This window comes from Eumetopias jubatus, unplaced genomic scaffold (assembly GCF_037043125.1).
Source record: "Eumetopias jubatus isolate StellerSeaLion01/CBP00866 unplaced genomic scaffold, mEumJub1_p1.0 scaffold_14, whole genome shotgun sequence".
Taxonomy (NCBI): Eukaryota; Metazoa; Chordata; class Mammalia; order Carnivora; family Otariidae; genus Eumetopias; species Eumetopias jubatus.
The window spans coordinates 36023561-36036097 of NW_028274820.1; the positions used below are offsets into that span (position 1 = coordinate 36023561).

Here is a 12537-nt window from a genome sequence, read left to right on the forward strand (position 1 = left end):
TGTTACTCTGACCCTTTAGGACCATTATTATAAACAGAAACCTCCTCTATTCTGCTTTGTAGCTGGCCAAAGTGATCCCAGACTAGCGTCTTTGGTTCTTCTACCTTAACTTCCCTCTTTACTGCCGTCTTTGTCTCCTCTCTTCCATTTTAGTTCTGTTTCTAACTTTTTCCCCTCGTGTTGCTCTTATCCTATAATTTCAGGATCTCCTGTATTTCTAGCAGGGTGGCTCCAGAGGGTGTTTTCAGTGTTAAGATATTCTTGAAAACTATTTCAGTTATTTTCTTTTCTCTTTGATCTCCTGCTTTGACTCCAAAAAATTTTATGTGGCCCACTTTGTTAATCTTTTTTTCTTTCCCCAAATTTTTGAGGATGTTGGATGATCAGAGCATTCCATTCTTTATACCCATTGGCTTTTTATTTTTCCTTTTAAAAATCAAACTGGCTTCAAAATAATATGAACATCTTTTTAAAGTGGCTATTTCACTCCATTAAAATTTATTATATGGTTTAGGCTTGTGAGTGGTTTCCCCGAGGGCATATAAACCATACTGGGGAGCTCTTTCCTTCACTGTTTCAAGGGAAAACATTTTACACATTCTTCTGATGCAGGAATAACATATGTTTCTGTAGAACTACAATGTTCTACTTCTGGAAGATCCCCCCAAGTTTCTTGAAACTTTCCAAATTTATACTTTGAATTTTTTTAATTTTAAAAGGACAATAATGGATGCCTCCTAGATGTTTTATAAACTAAATAAATTGTAGAGATAGAGATATGGATAGAGATATGTATTCCGTTTATGGATAAGCCTGTACAATATTGAAATTACTGCAGACACAAACTGTTAGAGCCTGAATGTCTGCATCCTTTTTATCAGAAGAATGGCTCACAGCAGTCTTACTGCCTGGGTAGAGCTATCTAATCTGTCTACCCATACTGTCATTGCCAGAAGCCGAATAGTAAGTTTTTTGTTTTAATGGAAAAGATCTTTTAGGTTGCTGGTTTTACATGATGGGAATGTGGTTGGAAATGCTTCCTGTTCCAGTCACCAGCCCCAGGCTGCCCATGCGTTTTGGCTTCAGAGATGACAGCTGAAACCAATTAGGCAGAATTATGGGCTAGCAAAATCACATATAGGTTTATTATGACCAGAAAGGAGGAGAACACATTCTATGATTTTTAAAATGGCTAATTTAATTAGGAATGAGCTGCAGCACTGTGGCGGCTATGGGAGGATTTTCGTATAGTATAAACCACTGTGTGTGTTAGCCATCCCTGCCCTCCCCGGGGAATACGTGTGGGTTACTGGATAGCATTCCAAACATTTTCCTAAGTGGCTTAAAACCAGGTAGAAATAAAATAACCCAGAAACAGACTTTGTAATCTGTAACATAATTCTATGCAGGAACAGTTGAATATATGAGAGTATTCCACTTGAGAATTTATCTTTAGGTGACGATGGAATAGATTGAAAGACCATATTATCGCTATTGTCAGACCATGTCCCATGATGCAACTTGAGGCACAGTAATCTAGTAGTAATTAGAATTTCTACTTCAGAGTGGAGAGATAGCACTTTTGTACTTGTTCATAAATGTCTTGTTTTTGTCATTAAAGATACGGGATTTCAGTGTATTAGCATAAAGGCTAAATAACATTTGATAGAATACTGACAGTTTTATTTTTTAACCACTGTTTTAAAAATGGGCCTCTTTGGTATATAGTAGGTACACACTTCTCAGTAAAGCATCTTAAATGGCTGTGATTTTGTTTTAAAGGTAAAGTTGATTAATGCATCTTTTTATTTTTTTTCTCACTAGTGAATGATGCTCGCACGTTGTAACTAACAACATTAAAATTTCATTAATTATGATTTGGGAATGAAATAGATGAGTACTATAAAGCTTAATGGAAAAAATGCAATTTCAAAGTCAATTTAAACCTGTGGACTTCATATCAGAGCAGTTTGAAACTAACTGCTCAGTAATTTGATGTATTAATTCTTACAGCAATGTAGGCTGAATAAAACAGAGGTTATAGCTAGAGGAGAATGGCATTGATTGCTGTAGAAGAAAGGAGGGCTCAACTTCTATAAGTTTTCTTCAATTGCCTCTAGCAGCAACTCTTCCCCAGTGAATTACATGACTTTAATGAGCTTCAGGTGAAATAGATTAAAAACTAAAATGATCGTGAGTTCTACCAAAGTTCACAGCTACCCTTCAAGTGTGGTTTTCGTTAGAATGCCTGTGGTGTGTTCCAGACATGGGACAATGGTGATGAAGGTGACATTAGCCAGTAATAGAGTCAGCCTCACAAGGAAACATCTGCCACAGTTGCTGCTTTTGTCAGACTAACAGTTACCATTGTGGCCGTTAATCTGGGGACCATTTGCACTACCACCAAAGAGTGGAAATAATTGCTCTTGTTGTTCAAAATTTGCAGTCTTTTTAATGTGATCTCTTACCGGTCAGAGTACTATTTAAAGGTTCTTTATCATGAGTCACTTACCTGGGAGAGAGAGGAGTGTCTAGAATCAAACCGGGATGGGATTCGGGAGCTTCATAAGTAATCAACAGTCAGGAAGGGGGGGGCTCTCTGTTTTTATATTTCCAGTTTGCACATGTTTATCAACTAGTTGTTAACATATTTTTTTAAATCATGTTCCCACTTAATATTTTTTGTTTGGTAAAATCAAGTTTTCATGAATTTCAAAATGAAACTATACCTGAACCTTGGCGTTTAAACATAAAATAAGCCTATCCCTTAAGAATAAAGATATTCAAAATTAGTTTTATTATTTTGTGGACTCTTTCCATATTCTTGCTCTTGTGAAGTCATATCTTTTTAATGATATAAAAAATTATACCAGGCTTGAATATACTGACGCCCCTCTCACTGTCAAAATGGAAAAATAAATGAAACAGAAGCAAAGGCTGTGGAGGCTAAGCTTAACACAACTTCAGACTGAGGATTTCTGCTGGTTATCCCCATGGAAAGACTTCCTTATTTTTAGCCCACGTGCTAAAAATAGGGCTGTGCTATTTTCAATGTCATGTTTTGGCAGTGCTTCTGAAGAACATCCAAATTAGCTGCCAAATATAGTGGGCACCATACTTAACAGATGCATGTATTTGGGAAGGGGCTTTATTTGGATCCCCGCTGGATGAGGAAAGCTCAGTCAGAAAGCCAGTGGTAATTCAAAAGCATAATTTCCCAGAAGAACTTGATGTCTCTTGAGTAGGAGGTTTGATCATTTAAAAGTCCAGCGTTTGGAAAACCTAACTTCATGGAGAATATGTTGATTAAAAAAAGAAACACAGGTACATACTTTATGGCGAAGCCTACTTATCCACGGACTTAGACTTCTCTCTGCCCTGGAATATGGGTAAAATTTCATGTCTGAGAAGTTGTCTGAGTTGGTGGTCTCCAGAGAGCCTTTTTACCAGTGGCTTTCAGTAGAGGGATGCTCTCTCCTGACCCAAAGTCAGTTTGAAACAGAGTAAGGGTTGGAGAGTGGAAACTATGAAGAGCTGAGTGTCATAGTCTAGCTCGTTTCTCGTCTTTTTCTCTGGCTGGCCTCTCTTTCTGGTCCTCTTTTAAAGGTCTCTTTTCCACTCAGGCCTGTTTCGAAATGGTCATTATATCCGTAATTTGTCTTTGTAGTTTTTGTTCATGTGTTCCCCTTTAAGTCTCGTGGCTGTTCATCACACAGCTCTCAGGTCTGCATACGATTGAAATTAACAGACTCTACTGTGTGAAAGTGCTTACGAATAAAAAGTCTTTTCCAGTTTTCTGTGGTCTTTCCTGCCCTTTTTTATAAAAGGGAGATTTCTCTCCTGCTTTCTAAGTGATCCAGCCACAAAGTAATCAAATCAGTATGGGGAAACCCGAATTATAAATGTGGCAAACTCCTTTACAGAGAGCATTTATGTTCAGGGTATTAGGAGTTTGGGTATGTTCCTCAAATTCCTTCTCCTAGAAATACCTATGTTAATAACCAAATAAATACTGCTTGCCTGATGGGTAGTCGACAGTGAGGAAGGAGGAAACTCATTTTGAAAGAAATATATGCTAGTGTGGGGGTTGAGCCCTCGGAGCCCCTTTCTGCTCTCACTCTGTCTCCTGTTTGGTCTATAAGTCTAGCCATACTTGGTAGCTTCATTTTAAACCACCCACTACATGGAAGATTGATGAGGTGTTCTTAGCCATTCAGGTATAAACCTGTCAGACACAAGTGCTTCTAAAGGCATTACCCTGAGGACCAGCAGCAATGATGGAGTGAATAGAGGGAGGTGTAGGAACACAAGGTGAAGCATAATGTAGTGAAGGAAAGAGGAGATGTCAGCCAAGAGCCAAGGTAGAGATGGGAGGGTGAAGAGGAATTGTGTTTGATCTGTAGTCACCAGGCGTCTAGTCTAGTGACCTGGCCTGCTCCTTTTCGTATCAAAATAAGAAGTAGCCAGAGAGCAAGCCGGATGGATCTGAGATTATCTCTGTCTCAGGGGATACTGATCTGTTGGTCATATGCCATAGGGGCCTTCTGCTTAAACCTAGGATGACTTTAAAAAATGGAATGACAAAGAAGTATCTTCTAGCACTGTTCCTAAGGCTTAGTACTGTATTTCCGGACCAGTGCAAATCATAAAGGTCATATGATCCAATGAGTTGAACTGAGGAAAGCAATAAGAAAGAAGAGATGTGGGGCACCTGGGTGGCTCAGTCGGTTAAGCATCTGCCTTCGGCTCAGGTCATGATCCCTGGGTCCTGGGATCGAGCCCCACGTCGGGCTCCCTGCTCAGCAGGGAGCCTGCTTCTCCCTCTCCCTCTGCTGCTCCCCCTGCTTGTGTTCTCTCTCTATCAAATAAATAAAATCTTAAAAAAAAAAGGAAAGAAAAGTTGTAATGAAATTTGTAATTTAGGCACATCTAATGTAGATCCAGGCATGATACTGTGTAGTAAAAAAAAGAGAGAGAGGGAAAAGAAACCATTTTTAAAGCAGGCAGAACAGAAGTTTGCCAGGGTACAAAGTGGGACACTGTACTATCTCTTGTCTCTTTTTCTGTGGGAGATTCTCCAGATTCTTGCCCCTAATCACCCAGAGCAATCTGAAGTTGATTGTGTATTTCCTAAATACAGTCTCACCGGTTGTGTACAGAGTGCAGTGGAGTATGAATGAAAATGTCTGGTTATGAAGACAGGAAGAACACTATATGAGGATGAAATGCTACCCTTACAAGTTCCAGTTTTCTGACTGTTTTTATCATTCCATTTTTAATTGTAATCCTCCCAAATATCCCCGCTACTCTAAACATACCGCAGAAAATCATCATCATCATCATCATCACCTGTAGCATCTACCATGTGCTAGGTAGTGTTCTGAAACCATTATGATATTTACTCATTAATTTTATAACATCAATTGAGGTTAGGTGTACTAGGAATATTCTCATTACACGCATGAAAATCTTGATATACAGAAGTTATGTAACCTGCCCAAGGTTACATAGCTAGACAGCCTTGTGTATATATGCATGTGATGTATATGCACACATACACACATTTTGATGCCATACATCTAAGGAAATACGAATTTTAAAATTTAGAAGGTTTGGAAAATTCTTTATTAAATTTCCCAAGATCTCATTTTGGAGAAGCCTCCTTCTTGCAATTCATAATGCTAATGTCATTGGTTATATACTTAGAAGGATATCATGTGTACCTTGAGGATCAGGCATATTCCGCCCCCCCAATACGTTTCCTTCTTCATAGGTTGTTTTTTTTTTTAATTTATCTTATTTATTTTTTTTTCCAAGTTTTTATTTAAATTCCAGTTAGTTAACATATTAGTTTCAGGTGTAGGATTTAGTGATTTAACACTAAATAACACTGCTCATCACAAGTGCCCTCCTTAATCCCCATCACCTATTTAACACATCCTCCTGCCCACCTCCCTCCAGCAACCCTCAGCTTCTTCCTTATAGTTAAGAGTCTTTTATGGTTTGCCTCCCTCTCTGTCTTTTTACCCAACCTATGTTCATCTGTTTTGTTTCTTAAATTCCATCAACTGATGAATGGATAAAGAAGTTGTGATAAACACACACACACACACACACACACACACACACACACACACACACAATGGAATATTACTCAGCCACAAAAAGGATGGAATCTTGCCATTTGCAATGATATGGATGGAACTAGAGAGTATTATGCTAAGCAAAATAAGTCAGAGAAAGACAAATGCCATATAATTTCACTCATAGGTAGAGTTTTTGAAAATTTTAAACAAAAAGTTTGAATACTTCTTTGGAAAAAAATTATAATAATTCACAAGTATGTAAAATCTACAGGATGTAAGCTCTATTAGAGCAGAGACTTTGTCTTATTTATTTATGCAAAATCAGCATTTAATATATTTTACTTATGTAAAATTAGCATTTGATAAATCTAAATGAGTGAAATATATAATACTGTGAAAATTTTGTACCCGACACCATTCCACTTCTTTAATTTGTTAATTTTAGAAGCTCACATTAATAGGTGCACTTATGTTGAACTATTTCTTCATTCCTAGCTTTAACCTTGTTTGGTACTGATGTGTAGCCTTTTAATGCAATATTGAATTCTGGTACCTACTGTCACTAGAATTTAAATACATCTCTGGTCATAAAGTAGTTGGTTTAGTTCTCATCACCTCTCCACTGTTTTTGCCTGCTTTGACATTTCAACCTTAAAGAAGGAGTGGGAAACATTTTATCTTTTTTTTTTTTTTTTGCCCTCTGGGGTAATTTATATCTGCTACTTGAAGGTTTGGAAGATTTTCCATTAAACTAATCTGAACTTAGTACTTCTTTTTTAGGTATAGCTGTTCAATTTCTATCTCTTATAGAATCAAATTTAATAACTTATGTGTTTTTAAGAGACATAAGTTTTTATCTAGATATCAAATGTATTATTGGTTTAAAGATGTGTATAATACTGTTTAGTTTATAGTATTATATGTTTATTGTATATTTTTAAATCTTCACATTTTTAGTTGTGTCATTATTCTCATTCTTAACATTGATTGCATCTTATCACTTAAAAAAATTTTTCCAAGGTTTGTTTGTTTTATTGGACTTAAAATTTTTTTTTTTATTTGAGTGTAGCTGACACACAATGTTACCTTAGTTTCAGGTGTACAGCATAGTGATTCAGCATCTCTCTATGTTACCCTGTGCTCACATCAAGTGTAGCCACTATCAGCCACCATATGACACTGTTACAATGTCACTGGTTATATTATTGGGCTTTTCAGAGAAATGGGGTTTCTCTTTAATTGATCAAGCCTGTTGTTTTCTAGTTTTCTAATTAATTAATTTCTGCTATTAACTACATTAATCCCATCTATTTTCTTTGGGTCTCTTTGGTTTTTTGGTATTCTCTAGCTTTAGTTTATTGGTTGTTTTATGTTTTTTTCAGTCATTCTTATATTAAAATTAATGAATGTAATTAATGATCTATAGTTCCCTGACAGTAAAGCTCTGGCCATTTTCCATTGCTTTAAAATTTATGCTGTATCTCACTATCATTTTTAAATAATTTAAACATTTTTGGTTTTCTTTATTTTTTTAAAGAAATTTTCCACAAAAATAGATTTTCTTTCCTTGTTCTTCCTTTTCTCATTCTCTCCCTTTAACTGCTTTCTTCCTTCATTATTTTATTCCTGTTATCATTGAACTTAAGACCCTATTGACTAGAAGAAGCATTACTTGATGTACTAGTAAGAGAAAAAAAAATGCACTCAATTAAACTGTGATTTAGTACTTTCTTATCATTCAGAGTTTTTACTTTATGCCCATTGAAGGAGCCCTACAGACTTTAATTCTGGTACTTTTTATAGACTCTTACCTGAAGTTTTTAATAATGGGTTTCCAGATAACAATTACTTCTCATTCTTCCATCTTTTTTCCTCAGATGGTCCTTACATTGTTCATTGATGACACATGCCATCAGAGTAATAAAAATAAGAAGTTTGCTCAAACACAGGCAATACCAACTACATTCCAAATACTGCCTGGGAAAGAGCAAATTCATGCTGTCATTCCAATGTCAGAGATAAAAAGAATTGTGTATCTTAGAGTGAATGAAATATACTACATTTTGATTTAATTTTATTTTAGTTGTGAGAGGATGTAATATGACTTCTGCTTTCTAACTTTTAAGGCTTTATCTGTGTCTAATACATTGTCAAGTTTGTGAATATGCCGTTTGTGTTTAAAAAGCATGTGTAGCATGAGTTGAATGGGCACAAAAGGGAACACGCTATTTAATTGTATTATTCATATCCTTTATAACCTTCCCTTTTTTTTGCCAATTCCATTTGTTGACTTTTGAAATAAGTAAGCTAAGTACCTCAAGATTTGTGAAATTATTAGTTTCTTCTTTTATTTTTACCAATTTTTGCTATATATTGATATGCCATGTTGTTAGGTTTGTTAATGTTCAATACATTTTCCTTGAATTCTTTTATGTCTAATATTTACATTGATATGAGGATTCCTTTACCGGTATGAATAACAAAATATAAATAACATAAATATATAGTATAAGAGACATTATTTGTTATTTTCATATTTTTTGTTGTTTATCATTTTTAATTTGTATCTTGGAAACAGTGTAAATTGGATTTTCTTTTGTAAACTGAGATTTTACATTTTTATTAGGAATTGTAACATATCATGGATATATAATTACTGATAAAATTGGATATACTTTCTGTTGTTTTATTTGTTGTGTGTGAAGTGATGAACAAATGTGGTACAGTTCTTCCTCTGTGGGTTTTATTATATAATGGGCAATATCTTCAATAATAGCTCATTTTTGTTTATCATGTTATAGGTGAAAAGTATGTTCTGTTGTACTGTTTTATCTGTTCTTCAAAAATCTTTAAGGAAGGTATTAGCCCTTTTCAAAAGGACAGAAAAATTAACATGGAGTTACATGGCAATTTGGGGACTAGAATTCATTCCTCAGTTTAGTAAATGCAGTCACTCAGGAAAAACTCCATGGAACTCATAATTATATTTTAGCATCATTTTTAATGAGCTATACTATATATAAAACTATTTCCACCTTTCTTCAGTTCTTCTCTGTGTTGACATTTTGTCTGGACCGAAGAGGCAATAATTTCCAAATCAAACATAGTTTCTGTCCTCAGGGAGTTTGACTTTCATCTGGAAGCTCAGCACCTTGGGTATGGTCTAAGATAAAGGCAGTATTGTCTTAGAAGGAATCTAAAAGCATTTCTTCAATCCTATTTTCTTTGCCTTTTTCCTTCAATTGGCTAACTTCTTTCATTCTCTACTCATGTCTGACTTCTTCCAGAGGCTTTTCCACCGTCTCTACACCACAATACATTCTCCCTGGTATGCCCTCAAACGTTGCCCAGTACTGTTCCTAAAATAATATACAATATAGTGTACTATAATTATCGGTATGTCTGTTTTTTGGTGGTGGTTGGTTTTTTTCCTACTTGAAACTGTTTCATTTAGTTCTATGACCTTAGTGACTAGTGTAGTAACTGGAACACAATAAGGGCTTAAGAAGTACATGATGAATAATGAATGAATGCTAAATTTTGTTCTGCATCCTCAGCAATACCACCTGGCATGCAATAAAAGCTCAATAAAGGAATCAACTGTTGTCACCATTGCTATAGCAAGATTCTTGAATGTAGCATAAAACTAAATTCTTCAATAATTGAAGCCTAATAATGGGGCATAAATACTCATGTTCAGTAGCTTTTCCAGAATGATAAAACGTTTCATTGTTATAAATCTTATAGTATCCTCTAATAAGAGAAGAAAAATTGGAATAGCAACTCTACATGTTTTCTGAATTTCTATATAATTCATAAGCAGAATAAGCATTAAGAAGAAAATAAATACAATTGTGGGCAAATTGAGCTTGAGATAATTAAAAGAATAACAGCGTAAGATATATTTAGAGATCTTCCTTTTTAGTTATATATTGTGATGAGCACAGGGTGTTGTTTTTAAGTGTTGAATCACTAAATTGTATACCTGAAACTAATATTACACTGTATGTTAACTAACTGGAATTTAAATAAAAACCTAATAAATAAAACCTGTATCTGGATATAGTCATCCTAATTTATAATTTTGAAAGTGTTTCTATTAATTTATAAAGTATATTTTGCCAAATACATTCAGGGGTTCTGGAAACTTATTAAATTATTTTTTAATGAATATAGTTATGAGAAATTTAAATAAGTACAATGATTAACTTTTCTACAATGATATATGTAGTATTTTCATCTCATCTAAAATAAATAATCATAACTTGCATTTGCACTTTGAAAAATTCAAGATAATTGCAGTTTAATTGGTTTAGTGTGTGTATGTGTGTGTGTTGGTTTCGTTTTTTTTAAGTTATGGTACATATATTTATAGTTATTTTTTAAATATATTTTCAGTGATTAGGAAATTAGGCACTTAACAAATCATGGACATGAATTCCTTCTAATACACAGGTATGTTTAATATAAAACAGCGTAGAGATAAAGATAATGATTCAATTGTGGTTAAAAGTGATAGGGCGGAGAAGCATTCAGCTACATACACTAAAAAATCCACCCACTTGTCTTATATTTGCTTTGTTCAGAAGGCAATGGTGACTTTGAAGTAGAAAAATATTGATTCATCATGTTATAGCCAGAGGGATGTTAATACATTTTCCCTTTTTTCTTCTAGCACACTGATTTATGTCAGTACATGGACAAGCACCCTGGGGGGCTGCATCCAGATAATGTGAAGGTAGGAAAAGATCTTTTTAAGCTGAGGGTTAACATTCTTCATGTGTATTTTTTCAGTGGAAGTCTAATCTCTCTACCATAACTTAAAAAAAAAAATGTTGCGTAAAGAGAGTGATACTGAAATGAACCCATGGTTATTGCTTTGTTTAGTGATTGGAAACTGTGTTTAAATATTAAGTATTTTCACTGGAATATTATTGTTTACAACTTATTCTCTTTTTGTTTCATGGAGAAACAGTTTGCTAATAATAAGTGAGATCTACTGGAATGCCATTGTAACACTGTTTTTAAGAAAAGAGAGTCTCAGGTAGCTGTACCTTGGACCTTCATACTAAAGTGCCACTAAGTTTTAATATAAAATATTATGATCCAAAACAAAGTTATAGTGAGTTCTCAATGTATATTTTTTCATTTGTATGTACAAACAGATGAAAATAGTTTCCTACTGCTCTCTTTCATTTCTTTTACTACAAATTGGATTACTATGTGTCAAAAGAACTAAGTTTTTCTAAGATTTGACCCAGCAGCCATCTTGGAAATTGTCTCAAAATTTCACACTTCGAACAGGAGACTCTTTCTTAGCATATGTGAGCAAGTCAGAAGATACCAAAGGTATATCTGAAAGTTTAAGGATGTGCTCACATTTTATAATTCAAATGACTGCATTCATGATCCTGAGAACCAGCTGAGTACTGTGGATGTATGTGAAGTAGAATTGTGCCCATTTCTTCCCATTCATTATCTGTCTACACCACTCTCTCCAAGAGACACCTTCTTTCTTTTGTACTTTTCCCGTTGCTTGTAAAGGTGTATGTGCTCATATGCTATTTCGTGTGTGTTTATTTTGCTCTATAAAAACAATATATATTATTGTATGGCATTTAAAAAAAATCATGGATATCCTTTAAAATCAATATATGACTGTGTAGTTTAATTTTCCCAATAACTGCATGTGAGTCCATAGTATGAATGAACTGTAATTTTCAACCGTTTTCTTATTCATGGATCTTATGTTGTTTCTAGAATGTTGTTATTCTAAATTATTCTAGAGTAAATAGTAGTTTAAAACCTTTACATTACTTCTTTTGTATATCAGTTAATGGATTTTCTTGATTAAGAGACATAACTTCAGTTTTAATGAATTTGACTGGAACATTTGCCCATGAGGTTTTGAATTCTAGAAGGACTATTTTCCTCTACTTTAACAAGCACTGACTATAACCAGTCATTTTAATTTTTGCCATTCTGATGAGCAAAAATGGAATATCTTTTATGTTAGTGTTTCTTTGACTGCTAGTAATACTGAGTATCTTTTTCACATGTTTCTTGACCATTTGTAATTATTTTGCCTGTTCTTATATATTGTCCATTTTTCTATTATTTATTTTCTTATTTTTAATAAGTCACAGATGCTTATTAATATTTGTGGCATTAATAATGAGGATTTGCATGATGGCCAGTTATGTTGTATAATTTTAAAATGCATGAACTTGTAACAGCTCTGAAAAAACATTGTTTAGATAAATAATAGAATCAATATGTTTCGTATACCTTTTTTTTTGTTGTGCACTTTTTCTTTTGTTTTATTCATAGATATCTTTTAAATTTTTTGACTATTCATTTTTCTTCAAAATCAGTATCCATTGACATGGACAGTTTTTTTAGCAGTTAGATTGGGGAAGAAATTTTGACAGATGGTTAAGATGTGCTTTAT

At 34.2% G+C, this 12537-nt stretch overlaps 1 protein-coding gene across 2 annotated transcripts in view; it reads left to right on the plus strand.

Moving 5' to 3' along the window:
* The window catches only part of CDK14 (cyclin dependent kinase 14), a 465190-nt gene that overhangs the window by 249227 nt on the left and 203426 nt on the right, over window positions 1-12537 (plus strand). For both annotated transcript variants that reach the window (XM_028120572.2, XM_028120582.2), the window contains one exon: window positions 10762-10824. In XM_028120572.2, coding sequence (XP_027976373.2) covers window positions 10762-10824 — 63 coding nt within the window. The remainder of the gene's footprint in view (window positions 1-10761; window positions 10825-12537) is intronic.